At 41.4% G+C, this 22680-nt stretch overlaps 1 protein-coding gene across 5 annotated transcripts in view; it reads right to left on the bottom strand.

Annotated features, from left to right (window-relative positions):
• Window positions 1-351: 351 nt before the first annotated feature.
• FBXO38 (F-box protein 38) overlaps window positions 352-22680 on the bottom strand; it is a 54295-nt gene continuing 31966 nt past the window's right edge. For all 5 annotated transcript variants that reach the window (XM_033927139.1, XM_033927140.1, XM_033927138.1 and 2 more), the window contains exons 16-22: window positions 18870-18970; window positions 17361-17463; window positions 7938-8104; window positions 7033-7178; window positions 6395-6498; window positions 2638-2751; window positions 352-973 (exon numbers count right to left, since the gene is read on the bottom strand). In XM_033927139.1, coding sequence (XP_033783030.1) covers window positions 795-973; window positions 2638-2751; window positions 6395-6498; window positions 7033-7178; window positions 7938-8104; window positions 17361-17463; window positions 18870-18970 — 914 coding nt within the window. In that variant the 3' untranslated portion in view covers window positions 352-794. The remainder of the gene's footprint in view (window positions 974-2637; window positions 2752-6394; window positions 6499-7032; window positions 7179-7937; window positions 8105-17360; window positions 17464-18869; window positions 18971-22680) is intronic.

Raw genomic sequence — 22680 nt, 5'->3', positions numbered from 1 at the left:
GCAGAGCCCTTTTTATCCACACTGGTATACAGCAAATATCTGATACTGTTATTTGTGTGGAGGATAATTTTACAAAGGCATTTTCACCCATATATGAACTTGAACATGTTGCTGGTAAAAATCAGCCTGTGCACAGATGACAAAGAGTACAAGTGACTTTAGTGTAGGTTTTGGGCAAAGCTACAATTAATGTGCATACTGAGAAATGTAGGATATATGAGGGGATAAAAGATTGTAAACAATTACCTAAAAAAAAAAAAAAAAAAAAATCAGTTTTCTTGCATATACTTGAAATGTCAAGCTAAAACTAAATTCCCCCCCCCCCAAATAAAACAAGAAATTGCGTACCCATAATTTTCCATCATTTATTTATTTATAGGTTTTTTGTTTTGATATTTATATGTTAAAGGTTCTTTTCTTGTGATCCTAAGACACAAGACCGTGTGTGTGTTCCAGCGCTCTACTCTGCAGAGATGCTGTGACACTCCAGCTGTACACCACAGATAAAACCCATATCCGAGACTTAGCTTTGTACAAAATAATAGAGTCTTACACATTAAGACAAGCAACTGGCAACTCCACCCCCCTTTCTTAGCTGCCTCTTAATTAACTGTATAAACATACAAAAAGATCTTTAGAAAGCAGGTTTATTTTACATCAATGCTATCACTTTGAGTTTTCCTTTTTATATGATTTATAAACCCAGAGTGAACAATGTGTAGCAGTTCAATCATCCAACCCATTTCTCGTCTTGCTGATCCCTCCCCAACCCGTAGAGGGCAGCCAAGATCCTCTCAGATGTAGTCATCCTCTACAGGCTCTCCATTCACATCGCAGTAATGGATAAATATGGCAGCCACCCTCTGAAATACACCTTTTTTAATTTGCCGCAGTTCAGAAATCTCTTCCCCAATGGTCTCCATGCATATGTCAGCAGAAAGTTGCCCTTTCCTCCGCGGGGCGTAGATTGTAGCTGAGAAATCAAGCACACAAAGAGAGGGATGAAGGACAGAGAGCATTGCTTTGATATAAATTTGTATCTAAATAGTAATATGGCTACTTGTTTAATTGATTAAATTATAAATAAATTGAGCTTTTATTTTAAAAGGATTAAATTACTATGCAATTGCAATGTAATTTGAACGTATTTTTGTATGTAAGTGTGGAACGCGCCCTGGATAAGGGCGGGATAAATAAAATAAACAAACACTTGTATGAAGATTTTTTCCACATTGGTGTTTTTTTGACAGGGCCAAATTCACTTTAAAAGATATGAACTGCAGAACTACTGACTAGCAACACTGAACAGACATATCAGACCACAGAGTATATCTTAAGCATAAGGCATCCTTTTCACTCAGAGAGCGTATATTTGTGCAAAACGGTTCAGATGACATAGATACAAAGAAAGATGATCCACTCGGGGTACACAACTAATACATATATATCTCTGAAAATATCACTAACATTCACATTTGTTCTGAGTTTATGGCATGGACAGACAGACTAGATCAGTGGTCTCCAACTCAAACCCTTTGCAGGGCCACTTGGCAATTTTATATGAGGTAAAACTCTTTATAGTTTATAAATCTTTCCTTTTGGCTGTCTTAATAATAATATTGCAATTTATAGCTAAAGAGATATATGATCAAGAAACAGTTTTACTTTACTTTTGTGATTATGATAAACATACCGAGGGCCTCAAAATAGTACCTGGCGGGCTGCAAGTTTGAGACCACTGGACTAGATGGATAGGCCATATGGCCTTTATCTGTCTTCATTTTTCTGTGTAGCCCAATTAATTCATCAATTGGTCCTAGGGAGGTGGTTTGGGTACTTTTAGAAGTATGCAATCTGCCCTCCTCGAGCCCATGGTCCAAAGAGGCCTTTTTGGCAAAAGGGTCCCATCTGCCAGTCACTGTGTAAATTTATAAAATGCCTCTTACATGCAAAATAAATTGCAACATGAGTGCATGTGTATTAATGTTTATAATATAGTGCTTTTGGATTCAGAAGTACATGAATTCTTATAAAAGGCTAAGCACTTACCAAGCCTTTAAAAAAATATTTGCATACCTTTAAATGGCATTTAGATATGTTTTCCCACCCACATGACTTACACAGATTTATCCTATAAGGAGGTTAAAATAAACGATTCCATTCAAGCCAGAACACTTATGAAAATCTACACCGACATCATTAAACATCAGAGTAATTTCCCTGCTAATGTTATCAACTCTGCCCACTGTGGGTTTCTTTACGCAGGAGACAGAGACCACGGCCCACAACAGCTGAAGTCCTGAATAAATGCAAAGTTGGGGTCTGGGTACAAAGGAATACTTTCCAAACAGGAGGATAGAAGAGTTGCTGGAAAAGTACATGGCAATTAGAACGAGTGTGTGATGACATTTAAAGCTGAGATTTGGAGTCTCCTGTGGGGTGCTTAATGAGACATGGCCACTTAATTTGCTTATCAGATTAATCAGGCACTTTACTGTTTACAGTACAGCATGCCAGCCCTGATTTTTCTTTTCATGCTGTGCTTGAAACGACACAATTAAAAAAAAACCCCAAATCTTCAAAACACATACTAATTGACAAACAGAAAATGGTCCAGGGGAAATCTTAAATACCCACTTTTTTCATCGTCCTCAAAGTCGTATCTCGCATAGCTGTTGGGTTCTGCTGTGCGAAGAGATCTGAGCCACGGGAAGTCAGTGATCATGGAATATGGAGCCCCATCCACAATACCTGACAGAGGGAGGAAGAGTGGGGTCAGCATTTCAAAGCAGTCATATGACAACCTAAAAGACTGGGCTTATGGTTGAGTACTGAAGGTGCTGCTTTTACAAAGCTCTGTGGCACATATGAGGAAAGAGGAGAGCTAGCCAAAGGACAAGATACATCTGTCTTGGACTAGGAGTGACATCTTATTGGAGGACTCTCTCTCTCTCTGGGATAGGACTCTGGCACTGTGAACTGGCTACACGAGCAGGTTTTTCCTGTTGATAAGGTATGGAAACCTGATACTGGACAAGCATGCAGCAGGAATCAAATGTTTCACATTACAAAGTGTGTACAAACAGCTTTTCAGTATTAGTTTGGGGCTGGGCTACAGGTCAGAATGAATTCCTGGCAGCCCGTGTGTCTGTTTTACTTTGCAGAATACACTCACTGTTTGGTACAAATGAAGAATGCCTTTATTTAGACTAGTCAAATCAAAGACACCTTCTACCATAAGGAATTTTATGTAAAGCTTTTCAGTAATGCCTCAGATCTTAAGTCTACAAAGGATATGTAGTCTATTTTGATTCAACAATACACATTTCTTGGTTTTCTAACTTGTTCCTAGACACTATCACAAAGCAAAATATAAGGATTCTTGATCGTCCCTCCAGACCAGCACAGACGGATGGTTTACACTCCTCTGCCACCAAATTCTATCAGCAGTACAAGTGGGCTGTGCAGTCCCTCTTAGGAGCAGTCTGTTCTCAGTCTCCAGCAGGTGGAGGGTGGTAAGCCTGTGCAGTCTTCCTTCTGGCCTTGGTAGGGTCTGTTGGAAAGGAAAGGCAGTGCTCTTTCTCTGCCCTTTTTATTGTCGGGCTGAGCTGGGGGTCCCGTGGGAGTCCCATTACACCTCAGGGGTGTCACATTCGGGTGGCCGAGTCCCTCCCCCATTACCCCACTCCTCGATATTTTTCTCTAGAGGTGCCTCAACTGTACGCCTTGCCAAGGGAGAAAGACTACAATTCCGAGTGCCCGTGAGGCCTGCTCCTATTCATTTAAAGGGACCAGAGGCAGTGTTTTTTTCTGCTGGTTTGCAGGGACTGTTTTCATTCATATTTTTTTCTCCCATTCAGCTGCCAGTTCCACTCAGCCTGCTCAGTGTGCTCCCGCCAAGAGCTTAAAGCGGCCAGAAGGGGAACCCTCGTTAACTTTGGAGCCGGTCAGCTCAAGGGTTTCCTTGGCAGTCGCAAAGGGTGAATCGGTCGTACATTATCACTTAACCAAAATATAAGAATTGTTTAGGTCAGATTACATAAACAATTGTTCCGGAGTCATTTGGTCCACCCATTCTTGCAGCTGCCTTTCCAAATGTCAGCAGCCTGTAGTAAAAGACGGCAGATAAAGACCAGCAGCTGCATCTAGTCTGCCCAACAAGGTGGCTAGAGTCAAACTTGTCATTCCACACTTCTGGTCCTCATCTATTATTTAACTTGTTCATGAGTTCACTTGGAAACATTAAGCTAGAAGACGAAACCTTACTATCCTATGCAGACAACATTCTTCTTCTCATACTCATAACAACCAACCAACCAACCTAACGTTGAAGAGAAAATCTCAAACAACATAGCAAGAATTCACACCTGGGCAACTACAAACAAACAAATTAAATGCCACCAAAACCAAAGCCATCTGCTTCCACACAGCTTAGCAAAACGCCCCGACGAGCATTAATCTTCAATCCAGTACCACCCTCGCAGTGGTTGCATCTTAGATGACACACTCACGATGGAACCCCAAGTCTCTAGCCTCAGGAAAAAAGACCATCTTCTCCATGCGTCAATTAAAACTTCCATCAACATCATTTTACACTTCGTCCAGTTGATGATATTGCCTCAGCTGGACTACTGTAACTCAACCTACATGGGTATAAATACCACTTTAGTTTACAAACTGCAGCTCATACAGAACACAGCGGTTAGACTAATCTTCAACCGAAAGAAATATGTCTCGATCTCAGCCTTCTTCAAACAACCTCACTGGCTACCCATCTCATCGCAGATCCTCTTCAAAATATCCTGCATCTTATATCACATAATCAACGGAAATACAGCCAACCCCCTCACCCAACTATTCTCAATGGCCTGGTCCACTTCTAGGAGAATCATAGACAGACTGCAAATAAGTCTGCCTTCTACAAAAAATCTCCACTACAGGCACATGTTCCACTCCATGTTTATCTTCATGGGCGTAAAAGCTTGGAATGACCTACCAGAAATGATTAGAAAAGACACTAATCGCACATCATTCCAGAAGATGAAAACCTTATTCGACCGCTGAAACCAATCACGTCCCTCTTTAAAATGTACTTAAACCTCATCCTACTCTGATGCATCAGATAACCCCAACCAGTCAACTGAGCCTTTCCCGCTCCCTTCTTTTCCTTCCCCTCATACAAGCTCCCCCCCTCTAAGCCCCCCCGCCCAGTCAACCTTCTCTGTAAGTTGCCTAGAGCCTGAATAGGTATGAGCGACACACAAATGGAAGATTAGATTAGATTATTATGAATAGACATGCATCCAAAGATCTCTCACTGAAACCTAAAGCTATGCCTTCCCCTCTACCTTGTTCTTAACCCCTGACTCCATCATTTACTAAGTCCTGTGTAAATAACTTCTGTTATCCTCTCTATTATCTCCTCCCCCAAGCTAAGAACCCTAACCGCCTTGCCTATCTATTACAAAATCAGGCCCAGCCAGTCTTCCCAGCAACACTCCATGAAACTATTGTCACACCTCTATAAACATCCACCATATCCTGAATATTATGTGCAGGTCTGATTATCCTATGTCAAAGGAAATATGACAGAAACAGAAAAGGTAACTGCTGAAAGAAAGGCCTCCATTTGTTTAGGATCTAGTTAACTGCAAAGTAGAAGCAGTGATGATCGAACCTCAGCATTTCATCTCCACCGAACAAAACACATAGAAACATAAAAACATGATGAGAGATAAAGGCCAAATGGCCCATCTAGTCTGCCCATCCGCAGTAACCATTATCTCTTTCTCTCTCCGAGACATCCCACATGCCTATCCCAGGCTTTCTTGAATTCAGACACAGTCTCTGTCTCCACCACCTCTTCCGGGAGACTGTTCCACGCATCTACCACCTTTTCTGTAAAAAAAAGTATTTCCTTAGATTACTCTGGAGCCTTTCACCTCTTAACTTCATCCTATGCCCTCTTATTCCAGAGCTTTCTTTCAAATGAAAGAGACTCGACTCATGCACATTTACATCATGTAGGTATTTAAACGTCTCTATCATATCTCCCTCATTTTAGTTGCCTTCCTTTGGGACTGACTCCATCCTTTTTATACCTTTTTGAAGGTGCGGCCTTCAGAATTGTAAACAACATTCAAAATGAGGTCTCACCAGAGTCTTATACAGGGGCATCAATCCCTCCTTTTTCCTACTGGCCATACCTCTCCCTATGCAACCTAGCATCCTTCTAACTTTCGCCGTCATCTTTTCAACCTGTTTGGCCACCTTAAGATCATCGCATACATTCACACCCAAGTCCCGCTCTTCTGTCGTGCACATGAGTTCTTCACCCCCTAAACTGTACACAAGCAATTTGTTTCACAAAACAGAGAATCATTTTCCTACTAACCTTCTAAAGTATAAATATTTCTCCCCCAGGGGTACTTGCAGTATTTCTTTACATCCTCTTCACTTCGTGTCGCTTCGAGAAAGAATTCATATTTAATGAGTTCTCTAGAGACGAGAGGAAAAAATACAGGCTTCCAGCAATGGTAGGAGAACACAAGTCAAAAAAACAACAACCCACAAAGCCCTGGTCATCTGCAGCACAACATGTGTGTGCAAACCTGTTTTGAGTTACGAGCTAAACAAAATAAATAAATAAATAAAACAATGTTTTACCATCTCTCTCAGACAATGTTTACCCTGCTATCTTCTACTATATTATGTCTGAGAGTGTAGAGCAGGGTTTATTAGAGCTAGAGCCTCAACATTCTGAGGTTGAGGGTTCAAACCCACCCTGGGCAAGTCACTTGGTCCCCTATTGCCCCAGATACGTAAGAAAGATTGTGAGCCCACCAGGAAAGACAGGGAAAAATCCATGTAAACCGTTTTGAGCTCCCCTGGGAGAAAATTGAATGAATAAATATCCAAGTGGGGAAAATGATGACAACAGAAAAAAATGTCAAGTTCCATGGTGCCTGCGTGAGGTGAGTAGCTCATCCCTGCACAGGCGATGGAAATTATGCTCAGACTAACAGTACTCACTGGTTGACATTTGCTATCGTGTCCATCCAGCTGCGAATGCGCACCTTATTCCGTACATTTGGAGGATTGCTAAATTCATGGATGATACAGATGTGGTAGGGATATGGTCCACTGAATATCTTCTTCTCTAAGCTCAAAGTGTCCACCTACAAAATGAAAAAAGCTCCCCAGTTTGTGCAGCCATGAAATTCTAGACAATTGCTTCTGTCACCTGGCTGAGGGGTCAATACAAAGGCTGAAAGATAATCCCAGTTACTTTAAGCCACCCTTTTTTGGTTATATGGTGTTTTCAGATGCAAGTTGGGGGCGGGAAGATCTTTTTTTTTTTTAAACTTTGTACATCTTCCCTCTTTCACGCTTTCAGATTGAATGATTTACACTTTTCCCAATTTTAATTTTTGCATATGGAATGGGGAGGGTTGGATTTTTATTAATATTACATATGAATGATAAGACAATATATTCCTGTGGTTTTCTTTTGATGTATATGGATGTGGATGGGGGGGTGGGAGATATTTCTTTTTCTGTTGTATAATATGGTGGATTTTCAACTGTTATTGTCTTATATATTGTTTAATATTTGGCTGTACACTTGTTGTGAATTATTAAATGAATAAAGAAATTAAAAAAAAAAAGAAAGAAAAGAAAATTTGGGGGCCAGCATCATTGTGGTTACTTTACTACAGTATAAACTCCCTGCTAGCCCCCACCTTTCTCCAACACAGACTAGGATGGCAATTTCTGAATCCTGACTCTACACAGGCAATGCCTATGTTATCTCTACATTCTTCAGAAAACTGCCATTTATAAGGCAATGATAGAAAGAAGCTAGCAATGGACTTCCCCCTGCTCTCTCTCGCATGCAACTTTCACAAGTCCTGAAGTAATCCACAAAAGTTTTGTACCTGCTGCATGGGGCGAAGGTAAATGATCCGGTTCCTCTCCGGCGGCATTGTCAGGATCTGATGCAGAATCTGCTCCATGTTCAGCTTCTTGCATTGGGCATAGTCAAAGCGATTAACTATTGGTGCATTCTCTACCTTTAAATGTTTCAGTACACGGCATCTAGTAGCTGAAAAGCAAAGCACATAGAAGAGCTTCATGGGCAGAAGCAGGCTGATTTCAGATCCCCAAGTGCCACCCAGATACATTCAGGTTTCTGACTTACTTCTCTGTCCAAACGAGGCCTAGAAGCTGGGGGTGCATTACTTAGCTCAAACTCTGCTATGTATTCATTTTTATATACACTGCTTTCTGTAACCAAAGTTCATTCAAAGCTGTGTAGAACAAAAATAACCAAAGCCCTGCATAAGCACCAGCCAAACGGAGAATGCAATTTTTAAAAATGGAGAAAAAATAAATATCATATACCATACAATCAATTCTTTAAATGGATACAACTCCAACATTGTTTAAGGTCCTTTGCCAAAACCTCAGGGCTCACTAGTAAGATACCAAGCTTGATCGATTATAGTAATAAAATTTCTTTTAAGAAAGGAGCTGCATCAACCTGGTACAAAGTATTACGCAACAAGTCCTGTAGATCTGCTGGCACTGAATCTACGTGGATGGAAATTTCTGATAAAGGATGGGAGCAAGTTTGGATATCCACACATAAAACCCTGAAATCTTCAACTATTATTCGATCTATGTCTTTTCCTGCACATAAAGCAGTTTGGGCTCCTCACAAACTGAGCAAAATAAGAACTAATGGATCAGATAAGTGTTGGTCTTGAAATAAGAAGACAGGGACGCTGGTTCACTTACTTTATCAATGTGATTTATTACAACTCTATTGGCAAAAAGTTTGGGTTTCCATTTGCTCTTCGATTAACATGCATGAGCCACTGACCATAAATATCATAAAGCTGGGTAGTCTTTCCATAAAAGCAACTATTAATAATAAAAATAATAATAACAGTTTATATACCGCAATACCGTTAAGTTCTATGTGGTTTACAAAAGATTATTGGGGTACAAGTTGAGTTGACGTACAAGTTGAATTAACTTAAGGGATGTGGGGAACAATTGGGAGAAAGGGCAAGAGAGGGGAAAGAGGGAAGTGGGTCAGCTGTCTAGGTCTTTCGGGAATAGGTGGGTTTTGAGACGAACAGTGCAAACTATTATGAATTCTACTCAACTTAGCTATTAAAATAATTTTCACTCATTGGAAGGACTTTTCAAATGTTGACTACATGGAATGGTGGAACTTAGTAAGCCTAACTGCCAAATATGAAAGAGTGTTTGCTGAAGAAAAGGGATGCTTGCACATTTTTAAAAGAATTTAGAGTCCTATCATAAAATATAGTGACATATCACATCTAAAATGAATATTATTTTTCTAAATGGTAATGTATATCCATGCTGTTAGTTTTCTTGTGTTAACATAGGTTGGCCCTATAAGCATATTGATTTTTGTAAACAATATATTGCTTTGTGAATCATTATTGTAATTTATTTTGTTCGTTATTTGTACTTGTTCATCATTTATCGTTATTTCAAAATTCTAATAAAATTTGAGCTAAAAAAAAATTAAAATGGAGAAAAGACCACAGTATCACATAGGGGTATCCTAAAGCTTTAACACCCTACAGACAACCTTGTGTCAACAAGAAGTTTTGAAAAAAGAAGAAAGACACATCCTCGGGCAGAAAAACTCCATCACAATGTTGTTAATTCATCAGTTAAGTGCATAACTCTCAAAATCAATGCAAAAATCAATATAAAGTGCATATATACAGTGAAAAAAACAAACTTATCTGGAAACAATCTTGTAGCAAATTAGAATGTGCTCATTGTGGCCTGCCGTGACCCCTTACTCTTGAAGCAGAGCTACTAAAGAAGAAATCAGTTTGGTTTTATATGGACCACATTGAGGAATAAACTCTTGTTATTTCATATAAAAATAATAGCTTTATTTATATCCCATCATATCTTTCAGTTCAAGACGGTTTACAACAAGAGAGGCTGCAGGAGTGCAGCGAAGTTACATCAAGAGAATGAAGTAGGAGGAAACAACCAGGCGTGTAACAATTATATAGATCAGAAGGCAGGAACATGCAAGTAGACGTAGAGGAAATCGTCTGAGGAAGTTTAAATGAATTTGTCAAATAAATGGGTTTTCAGTGATCTTCTGAATGATTGGTATGACCAGGGCAGGATTAACCAATAGGCCAAGTAGGCACGTGCCTAGGGCCCGATGAAGGAGGGCATCAACATTGTTTTTTCCAAATGGTGATGGGCCCCGCCCCGATCGGCAACGTGCCCCCCCCCCCAATTGATGGAAAGTAAGACAAGAAAGCAATGTGGGTAAGAAAGGCAACGGGAACTGTAATTGTGCAAGCGGTGCTGCTTACCCAAAGCTTCCCTCTGACGCAGCTTCCTGTTTCCGCCTGGGCGCATGGTGGGGTGGGGCGGGGCAGGGGCCCAGTATACTTCTGTGCTTAGGGGCCCTCGACAAATTAATCCTGCCCTGGATATGATGGTGAGTTAAGGAGTAAGTCACTTAGGGCTCCTTTTACGAAGGTGCACTACGGGTTTTACCGCATGCACCGGATTAGCGCGCGCTAGCCAAAAATCTAACGCCTGTTCAAAAGGAGGCGGTAGCAGCTAGTGCGCACTATTCCGCGGTTAAGGCCCTAGCACGCCTTTGTAAAAGGAGCCCTTAGGGTATTGTTTTATCTTCCTGCTTGCAAGGAAAGTGTCTTGTGAAGGAATCTTTTGGGATTCGGAAAGGTGAATAGTAGTGTTCTGCATGAGAGGTGTAGTTTGTTTCAGAAGGTAGGTGGATGCCATACTGTAGAGTCTTGCTATTATTTCATCTATTATAAAATTTCAGTGAGCTCATTTCAAAGGACTCCAAGAGCACTTAAGCCGAATATAGTCATTTAGGCGTTAACTCCTAGTAGCATTCAACTTTTCTCTGTCTCTCTCTCATCTTGGCTTGACAAAGTAAGCAAACTCCCTAAAAGTCAATCAAGTTCACTTAACAAAAGTCGCAAACAGGAATAGTTCAATGAAACCAATAAAACTTGTTTTGCACCAGCAGGTCCTTAACCTTCTTATAAAAAAATTGTTTTGCAAATTAGTTTGGTTTTGTGTCTGTGACAAACTGTCAGTTTTCCAGAGAAAACATTCAGGGGTCCAAAAGAGCTTTTTGATTCATTCTTTAAGACATGCTGATTCAGGAAAGAAATTTTCAGATCTTTTTCTAAGGGTAAAATTTATTGTCTATTTTCCTGGAATCTTTTGCTAGCCTATAAAAAAGGTACTGGTTAAGGATAAGATGCATCTTTTCTTTCTAAAAACGAGTTTTGCATTCCTTTGGTAAACTGGTAGTTTATTACACTAAGATAGTGGTTCTAAATACATATTTAGAATATTTTAGAAATTGTTGTAACAGAAATGCACCTAACTTTTATACTTTGTAAAACTCTCTTTAAGTCTGTTCACATCCTAAGGAATTTTCTTTGTTTGAAATAATCCCACCTTCTAAGGGGATGAGCAGATTAAGGATTGGAGCTAGGAGTGATGGCGTGTTACAATTATATAAGCAACTACACAGCCCTGATTCTGTGGAGATCTTTCTAAGTTAAGGTGCTGGTCTTTGACCAGAGGCTGCCGCATGCTGGGCACGATGGACCACTGGTCTGACCCAGCAGCGGCAATTCTTATGTTCATGTATAGACAATTTGTCTCATGTGTTGATCTCCCTCACATAAAGAATAATTATGGGGTTATGTTTTCAGGAAATGCATGTAATGCATATAATTAATTGGCATTTCTAATTTTAACCTCAAGTTTAATTTTGATATAAATTAAATAAATATTATTTTTATGAAAATGTGTATTTTTGTGAGTTACTGGCATCAAAAGGTAGCCCATGTTGAGCCGAGATGCAGTAATCGTGCTCAAATCTTATACAGGAGCATCAATACCTCCTTTTTACTACTGGCTACACCTCTCCCTATATACTCCAGCATTCTTCTAGCTTTCTGTGTTACCTTTTCAACCTGTTTGGCCACCTTAGGATCATCACATATTATCACACCCGAGTCCCACTCCTCTTTCGTGCACAAAGGTTCTTCACTCCCTAAACTGTACTGTACATAACCTCGCACTTCTTAGTATTAAATTTTAGATGCCAAATTTCAGACCATTCTTCAAGTTTCGCTAGATCCTTCCTCATGTAATCCACTCCATCCGGTGTGTCTACTCTATTGCAGATTTTGGTATCATCTGCAAAGAGGCAAATCTTAATCGACAGTCCTTCAGCAATATTGTTTACAAAAATGATAAAAAGAACAGGCTCAAGAACTGAACCTTGAGGCACATCACTGGTAACCTCCCTTTCCTCAGAGAGATCTCCATTGACCACTACCCTCTGTTGCTTTCCACTCAACTATTTCCTGATCCACTTTGTCACTTTGAGGTCCATACCATGGGCACTCAATTTATTAGACGCCTGTATGGAACACTGTCAAAGGCTTTGCTAAAATCTAAATACACAACATCTAGCACACTAGCTCTATCCAGTCAAAGAAATTGATCAGATTTGTCTGACAAGACCTGCTTCTGGTGAATAAATGTTGTCTTGGGTCTTGTAATCCGTAGAATTCCAGAAATGTCACTATTCTCTGTTTTAAAAGTGTTTCCATTAATTTACTTACTGTCTTGTAGTTATCCCACTTTGGTGGAGAGGGACCACATTCATCTTTCGCCAGTCTTCCGGTACCATTCCCGACTCTAGAGAAGAATTGATAAGGTCAGCCAGCGGAGCTGCCAGAATTTCCTTCCGTACCCTCAGATGTACACCATCTGACCCCGTTTTGCCCACCTCTAGTTTAGCTAGCTCCTCATAAACCCGATCAATCAGGGTCTACCACACCTCCAGCCCTATTCGTCTTCTGCAGTCCCGCTCCCAGCGTGTCAGCTGTGAACACAGAACAGAAATATTGATTAAGCAATTCAGCCTTATCTTTACATCAGCTTCTAGACATATTGCTCCCCTTCACCTTTGAGTCTATGTCACTTTTGTACTTCTTCCTACAACTTGTAAAAAATGTCTTGTCCCCATGTTTTACCATGTCAGCCTCTCTTAATTTTTCCAGTTATTTTAGCCTGTCTTCCTCTTTCTGCCATCTTTTGTAGTTTATGAAAGCTAACCTCTTATTCCTTACCTTCTCAGCTACTACTTTTGAGAACCAAAGCAGCCTTCTTTTCCTCTTACAAAATGGTTTGTTGCCCTTATAATAGCTCCTTTCAGTTTTGCCCATGGCTTTCTTAACTTCTTCCAGATGTTCCCATCCAGAAAACAATTCCTTGACGTAATCGCCCATCCGAACGAAGATAGTTTCTTAAAAGACTAGAACCTTTATTTTTCAATGAACCCTCTCTACACCTGTCTTAAAATTAAACCACACCATGCTGTGATCACTGGATACCAGATGATCACCCACTGTAACATCAGAAACACTGTCCCCGTTTGTAAGCACTAAGTCTAGTATGACCCCATCCCGTGGGGGTTCCATTACCAACTGCTGGAACAATTCTCCTTGAAGAGAATCCAGGATCTCCCTACTTCTAGGGGACACCGCAATAGGGATACCTCAATCAACATCCGGCATGTTAAAATCACCTAATAGTAAAACTTCCCCTTTTTTAGATAGATTCTGAATGTCTACTATTAAATCCCTGTCCACTTCTATATATCACACCAATATAAATACATTTTCCATTCCCTCTTTCCAGATTGGTCTCGGTCAGTTCTGCAAGGAAAAAGGGTTTCTGGTGACCTCCTTGATTATGAAACTCAACTTTGTGCCAGATGATGTGCTCATGTACATGCATGTCATACTGAATGCGTCGAAAACCCATATACAACAACGCCGTACAAAAACGGCAGCCTCAGGACCACTCTATGCTCCTTTTATTGCTTGTGTCTTTTATTTATTTTTATTTTTTTTAATTCTTACAGCTAACTAGCTGTCTCAAGAGAGCAGACCCCACAGGCACCCAGAACTGTCGTCTATGTCGAACAGGTGGCCAGGTGTACAGTTGAGGCTCCTCTAAATTCAGAAAACTTGAGGAGGGGAAATAGGGGCAGGGACTTGACCCTTCCGAGTGTGGTACCCCCAAGAGGGTCCCCTAAGCTCTGTCCAGACAGCAAAACGGACAAGAAGGATTCCCTAAATCAGATCCAACAGGCCCAAAACAAACCTCAGCACAGACTGTACAATCTTACTACTCCACCTGCTGGAGACTGAGAAAAGATTGATTGTAATAGGGACTGCACGGCACACTTGTACTGTAGCCAAAAGCTAATGTCTCAGTCTCCACCTGCTGGCAGAGGAGCATAAACCCATCCGTTTTTGTGCCGGTCTGGAAGGACGCTAAAGAATGGTGGACTTAGGTCTGTATTTACAAACGAATCCTATCACTGTATAATGTGATTATTTATTTATTTCGATTTATATTCCATCCTCCCCAGAGAGCTCAGAATGGGTTACACGGTAACATACATAATAATTAACAAACAAGGTACAGAAGACTAAGTCAGCTACCATGAAATGCATCTAGTTTGATTGTTCTGGAATAGCAGATGTGTGAAGCATGCACAGGGAGAGAATCCATAGAATATATATGAGGAATGCAGTGGTTTGGGTGTTATAGTCTGTGTGCTATCTTATCCTGATTAATCTAAGATATTTTCTTGTAAATTAACATGATATACTCCTTTAAAATAATAAGAACGAAAGATTAGGTTCTTACATTTGCTAATATTCTTTCTTGTAAATCCTCACTTTTTTCAAGGACCAGTGGGTTGTTTACCTCCTCTCGCCAGGGATCTGGAGGAAGCCTCAAACATTTGAAGCTTTTATCCCCTCCCTCTCAAACCTTACCACTGAGCATGCTCCTGGGTATCCCAGTCAGTCTTTAAGCAACCAGGTACATCTGTAGAGGATAACAAATAAAAGAGAGAGAGGGGAACGGGGAACTCCCTGACAAGCAAATCAATTCTGCTCATATAAACAAATGCAATAACAATGCAAAACGAAATAAAAGGTTATGAAATGGTGCTAAGAGTAGCCTACATTGTCAGAAGGGGGCATCTGAACTAGGGAACCTCCCCCCCAAATTAAGTGTCAAACCCATTCAGAGGGCACTATTATAAAGGCTGGTAAGACACAGAAATCCAGATTACCAGTACTTGTAAGGCAGACAATCAGTAAATCAGAAAGACGCAGGGAGTGTTCCTGGAATAAAGTGAGGATTTACAAGAAAGAAGATTAGCAAAAGTAAGAACCTAATCTTTCGTTCTTGTACAATCCCATTTTATTCCAGGACCAGTGGGATGTAATAGACAGAGTGGGACTGATGAGCCTGCTACCAACACAGAGGAATCAAAAGTGGCATCCTTCTTGGCCAAAAAATATATAACTCTTTGGACAATGTTGTAGCCAATAATGTCCAATCTAAAATCCAATCTATAATTGTCTTACACGCTTAATCCCTCAGGGAGAATACTTGAACTAGGAAAAAATGCAAAATAATTACAAAAGTTCTTTAAATAATGGACCTCAGTATGAGCCCTTGGTGTACAAACGAGGGATTATGGGCTCAGGCAGTAACTCATAGGTGACCAGCACCAGACATAAGTCTAAATGAGAACTGCCCCATACCTCATTTAGTCCTTTGTGATATTATTAATCCAATCAAAATCCCATTTAAATCTTAGTCAAATATTCACACCGGGGGAGAAAAGGTAAAAAATACAAAATAAATAAACTCCCAAGAACCATCACAAAATCTAAAATGATTAAGTGTAAAGTGCAAAAGTACTCACAAAAGTTTTCACAAAAAATTCATGCTAGAATTATCGTGCTCCATTACTTGTTAGAATTTGATAATCTTGCTTGATGTCAACACAAAATATATAACAATATTTAAAAAAAGGTCGTGAAATAGTAAAAAGATAAATACTGAAATCCTCAAATAGAAGTTGAAAAAGCTCATACAAAGTTCATAAAAAAGTGAATAAATAAGCACAGCCACAATTTGTGAGTCAAATTGAGAAAAGTGAATATCCTGTGTAAAGTTCATGCTCCCTCTTAGAAGTTCATAGCACCACTTAATTCATAAGAAAATTCATCCACAATTGTAATTCACTGAGAAATACTCAGCTGAATCTTGTTGGAAAAATCTACTGCCACACAAAATGGCAGAAAACTAGTTAAAACCAACCTGTTTAACCGATTTGTAACCAAGAACCCTTAAACCTTCCCCTGTACTGTTATCACATGTACTTGATTTCCCTACATTGTGACTTTATGTAACCAAAGTCTTCATTGTTATTTTTTTTTGCTGACTGTCCAGCTCTTCTTGTTGTAAACCGCCTCGAACTACTATGGCTTTGGTGGTATATAAAAATAAAATTATTATTATTAATATCACCACTCGACAGAGCTCCGTTTCGCCACCTTCGTCAGGAGCGGAGATTGCCAGAAATAGTTAAGCAAGGCAACAAAGCCTACTGAAACCTGTCAGCCCGGACTTCCACAGCGTGTAACAATGGCCAAAGACCTCTGTCACTCTCGGACACGCCACGCAGATTGATGGAGGAACGCAGTCTGGCTCCGATCCCAGTCGTGCCTCCACGGAACCGCTCAGCCACTGCTCTCCCACTAGCGGATGAACTTGGGATGAGCAAGCTCCGGAGGGAATGGTCCCTGAGCTCCGATCTGATGTGCAGGCTGTCCAGGGGACTTACTGCATAGCAGGGAAACCCCCCCTCCCCCAAAGCAGACTTTTTCTCAACGGTCTGCGATCTCCCACAGTCAAGGATGTCCCGCAGGGAACCTCCACAGCACGAGGGAGAAAACAAATGAAAAATACTTAAAACCATGAAATGAAACACGAGCAGAAATTCCTACAGCCTTGCCTGTAGGAATTAAGACCAGGATACCCAAGAGCATGCTTAGTGGTAAGGTGTGAGAGAGAGGGGATAAAAGCGTCAAATGTTTGAGGCTTCCTACAGATCCATGGTGGGAGGAGGTAAACAACCCATTGGTCACGGAATAAAGTGGGATTGTACAAGAATGACAAAACTCAGAATACAGGGTGCACAACCACCTTCTAGAATTTCAGTGGTACAAGTATCAGACACATATGGTCTCCAAGAAAAGAGAATGAGCGGTATCAAGGAAGTTGAGAGAGGCTGTTAATATTAACGTTCTCTGTAGACGGAGTTAAGTTTACCATAGAGGTAAATGTAGCTTTAGGAAAAGCAGCCCAGCTGTGCCTCTTCAACTGACAGTAGCCACACTTACCATGAATAAACATCATTTTGGGGCAGTCCTTCAGCACAAGGTCAGTGATTCCACAGTTGGTTAATGTGATCCCCACCAAGTTTTTCGATTTGAGGGTCAACACCTGGAGAATGAGAACCACATGAAAATGAAGTTTAGAAAGGTAAAGGGCCAGAGGACAGAATGGTGAGCAAGGACAAGTTCTGGCTCCTGGACATTGGTGGCCAGACACCACTTTTCCTTCTCTGTGCAAGAGTTTTGGAGGCAATAATCAAAGCAATATAGGATAAAGTATGTGAGTGGAGTTAGGAAGAGAAAAAGAGTATCCCAACTCTTTCTCGGTGCTTTTCCAGCAATTTCTTTTGTGCCTGGTCCCACGAAAGAGCAAAAGTACCTGAATACAGTACACCTGCAATCTAGGTGTTGGCTGCATTTCCAACGAGAAACCCCCTTTTGAAAATGAGCTTAGTCTCATGAACCTACAACCTCTGTGGGAAGCCTGAGTTTTAGTCACCCCATGACCAGTGGTATGCAGATGCTAGGTACTGAGGGTTATGGTAAGGTGGTATGTGGATTTGTGATGGCACTCCTAAAGCAGAGCTATGGAGAAGCTCAAGCCTGATTTGTGATTCAAACTACACAACACTTATTATTAGTCCATTATAAGCATGGCAGGAGTGCTGGGAGGCGTGCCATACCACTAAACTAGTTGGTACATGCCGTTCCTTATTCACTACCTGTGACTATTTAGACTGTTCATTTCATCCAGCTGCCCCCTATGCCTGGAACAAATTGCCAGAGTTTGTCCGCCCAGCCCCTTCCCTTGTTTAAAAGCAGGCTGAAAACCCACCTTCAGTCCATAACCTTACTCCCCACCTGCCAGCAGATTAACCGTTCCCCTTAACTGTATCCATGAGATCCTGTTTGTCAGCTCTTTGAGCAGGGACTGACTTCTTTGATACTCTGTACAGCGCTGCGTAACATCTAGCAGTAGTAATATTCATTAAGCGTCTGATATTTCAGACTGTGTGTATTACTATTTTTATCATATAAAACTGAAAGATGGGAGGAAATGTGAGGAAATACTTCTTCATTGAGAGGGTAGTGAATGCCTGAACAGGCTTCCAACGAAGGCTGTAAGACCTAAAAGGCTGGCAGGGTTCTGGTATACATAAGACAGACACATATGATTTGAGTAAATAACAGGAAGCGTCATATACTACTACTATTGCTCATCATTTCTACAGCACTGTACATTAAACACGTAAAAGACAATCCCTGCTTGATAAACACAGTCTAAAAGACAAACAGGGGTCAGGGATCCATGAAGGCAACACAGACTCCTATGTGCCTTTATAAAATGGCACCCAGAACCAACCCCAGAGTTTGTGCATGGACTCAAATGTTTTATAAAAACCAAGTCCATCCCAACTCTGCACCCAGGAATGCTTACATAGAGTTAGTTCTGCATTAAAGCAAGATTTCCATAAAATAGAAAAGCCTGCTTCTCTGAAGTAGCTCCAGGCCCACCTGCACATGATCATCCTCAATCACAGGGTCGCTTGTGCTAGTGGATTTCTCAGCAGTCCGTTTCCGTTTGACAGCCTGTCGAGGTTTTGATATGGTTGCCTCTGAGAAAACAGAAAGGAAACCAGTTAACTCACCTACTCCATTCAGCTCCACGCCTTAGGGCTCAAGCACTTTCCCTAATATATCTTATGCTCGTGTGAAAGTTTCACTCTGTAGTTTGGCACAAACTAGGTCACATATTTTGATCAATCTTTGGCTTATCAAGCAGGTAAAGTTCAAGTATGGTTAGATGACCTGATTCAACAATCTGCATCTTACTGCACCTTTAGAAAATTGGTTAAGACCTATTTGTTCAAAAATTAATTACTTGACTGATGACTATGTCATAGTTTCTTATTGTATTTTTCACTACTGAAATATTGCACTGCTTTTCTGTGTACTTTGTATCATCACTGGAATTTCCAGTCCTCTTATTCTGTGAACCGCCTAGAAGTTTTTGGGTGTTGGCGGTATAGAAAAATAAACTTATTATTATTACATCATTACCAACTGGGAGCTCTGATGAAAATGCCCAGTAGCACACTTAACTAGTCTCAAGTTATACGCTATCTCAGTGGTTTTCAGGATAGCCCTAATGAATATGCATGGAGCAGATTTGCATGCCTGGCACCTCCATTATATACAGATCTCTCTCATGCATATTCATTAGGGCTATCCTGAAAACTCGACTGGCCTGGTGGTCCTCCAGGACAGGGTTGGGGACCACTGCCCTATCTGATCACAGGAGAGCCTCTGCTGTCCACTAGCGACTTCTTTGGATACAGCCTCCGTCTGCAAGGAATACTGTACCACATCCACAGAAGCAGTCACTCCTCTGACCAGCACAAATCTTACCCAGCTCAACACTGCAGACAGTTTTCTCTTACAAAATTAGTCCAACAACTTAACGAGCATCCCATTCCATCCTTTGCACCCCAAATTCATTATACCTCTTCCAGTTTGCTGCTATGTATTGTGGGAGACAAACTCTCAGAACCTAAGATGAGCTTCTCCAGGACCCCATTTCACCATCTGAGTTTTAAAAGGCTACACACTGGCTATAGCACTACATGCTGAAGTCAAAGAATCTGGGTTCAGATTATCTGCTTGTCTGGCAACACTGTAGAGGGGGGTGGACTGAGGCGCTGGGAGGAAAGACTGCTAACAAGGAAGTTCCCCTCTGGTTGGCAAGGGTTCACTTGCCGAGCCCTCCAGGCTAGGAAACTGCAGAAAATGTTAAAGAATTAGAAAAGAAAAAAACTTTCATGTCTATTTCAGCAAAAGAATGGCCTTTTGCATAACATTGGTTGATAGTATTCCAGCAGTCCACTCCTTCACAGTTTCTTTTCCATTCTATTTCCAAGGGCTTCTTTGCATTCAGTTCAGCTCTGTATAAGGAGAACTGGGAACTGGGCTCAGTCTGTATGTCTATGCCTCGGATAACATTGCAAGCATTCTCGCCACTTGCTGTATTATCTAAAGTTCTGCAAAGCATTCTAGGAATCAGGTTTTTTTATCTAAATATTTTTGAGCTATTAAAAAAATGCAGAGGGATAGTCATGACACTACAACCAAATGCCAATTCCAACTTCTGGATCCAGCAACACAGAGGGACGTGAACAGTAACAACCCCGAGGCAGAAAAGTTCCCCATCATCACGGTCATGCTACAACATATACAATGACTTTGAAAGGAATAAGGCAAGCCCCACTTTTCCCGTGAGCTGAGCCTACAGGATTCAAAGTGCCAACCGTGCGCCCGACTTCTCAGGGTCTCAGGAAACCACAGCCTTGAACATAAGAATTGCCGCTGCTGGGTCAGACCAATGATCCATTATGCCCAGTAGTCTGCTCACGCAGCGGCCCCAGGTCAAAGACCAGTGCTCTAAATGATTCCAGCCTCACCTGCGTACATTCCAGTTTAGCAGGAACTTGTCCAACATTGTCTTGAATCCCTGGAGGGTGTTTTCCCCGTATAACAGACTCCAGAAGAGTGTTCCAGTTTTCTACCACTCTGGATGAAGAAGAACTTCCTACGTTCCTACGGAATCTATCCCCTTTAAACTTTAGAGCGTGCGCTCTCGTTCTCCCTACCTTGGAAAGGGTGAACAACCTGTCTTTATTTACTAAGTCTATTTCCTTCATTATCTTGAATGTTTCGATCATGTCCCCTCTCAGTCTCCTCTATTCGAGGGAGAAGAGGCCCAGCTTCTCCAATCTCTCATTGCACGGCAATTCTTCCAACCCCTTAACCATCTTAGTCGCTCTTCTCTGGACCCTTTCGAGTAGTACCGTGTCCTTCTTCATGTACGGCGACCAGTGCTGGATGCAGTATTCCAGGTGAGGGCACACCATGGCCCGGTACAGCGGCATGATAACCTTCTCCGATCTGTTCGTGATCCCCTTCTTTTCTGTTCGCCTAACCCACCTCTCTATACTCATCATGCAATGTGCTCTACTTGCTCTGAAAAGCAGTTCTAGCTCCCTCTGTTAGAAGAAGATGAAGGAAAGTGTCTAATAGGTCTGAGCAGCTCAGCATTGCATTTTGTCAAGCACACCCTCTGCCTCGTCTTAGGGCTCCAACCTTCCCTGAATCTCACAGTTCTCCCGTTTTCTTTACAAGAAGCCCCTGCTCTTAACTCGGGTATGCTTCCGAGAAATGTGACGGGGAAAAAGAACAAACGGTCCATCGACCTACACCAAGAAGGTAATTGTATAACTGGATACCTCAAAGTTGCATGGTAGGGACACACTTCTATGATGGAGCCAAGGCACCATGGCAGAATAGCAGAACATTTAGGTGCCTGAACTTATACCAGCCACAGAGGCAGTGACAAGCCCCCCCCCCCCCCCCCCGCCATGTCCCACTCATGCTCTGCCCATGTATGCCTACGTTTTCTCCCCTCTTTCATGTTGTTGTTTGTAATCACATATCCCTTTCCGTAGCCCCAAAATGTTTTACAATTGTAAGCCGCTTAGGAGGATACTACCATAACGTGAGATGCCATGTAAGTAAGAGGGTATCTGTAGACCAGAGCTTGAGAGAATCTTGGTGTTTCTGGGCATAACGCACCTGGTTTATGGAACTGCCCCTCCACCACCTCTGCTGGGAAGTTGTTCCATATATCCCAAAGAAATATTTCCAGATTTCTCCCCTGGCCCTCATCTGATGACCCTCAATTCTAGAGGTTTCTTCACTTGAAAAAGGCCGTCTCCTGTGCATCTGATAACCCTCAGGGTCTATCCTTCCCTCTTCCACTTTTCTAAACATATTGAGATCTTTAAGACTGTAACTAAAGAATGACACGGGGATAAATTTTCCCCATCCTCGTGGGAACTCAATTTCCCTACCCCTGCCCCATTCCTGCAAGCTCTGTCCTCATCTGCACAAGCCTCAAACACTTTAAAATCATGTGTACGAGGCTTGTGCGGTTAAGGCAGAGCTTACAGGAATAGGGCAGGGGCAGAAAAATTGAGTTCCTGCAGGGACGGGGAAAAATTTGTCCCTGTGTCATTCTCTAACTGTAACAAAGACACTGGCCATTTTAGTAGCCATCTTCTGACTGAAGCCATCCTTTTTATATTCATTTGAAGGGATGGGCTCCAAAACTGTATACAATACTGTAAAAGAAGTCTCACCTCCTCTTTCCTGCTGCCACCTTTATAAAGTCCTTTAAAATGCCATTCTTTCACCCACCTTGTATTTTGCCTGTCAACTTCTAGACCGTTCCTCTAGCTTTGCTAGATCCTGCCTTCACATTTTCCACTTCTTC

The sequence above is a fragment of the Geotrypetes seraphini genome, chromosome 18 (assembly GCF_902459505.1).
Source record: "Geotrypetes seraphini chromosome 18, aGeoSer1.1, whole genome shotgun sequence".
Lineage (NCBI taxonomy): Eukaryota > Metazoa > Chordata > Amphibia > Gymnophiona > Dermophiidae > Geotrypetes > Geotrypetes seraphini.
This window is presented reverse-complemented; position numbering and strand designations above follow the sequence as displayed.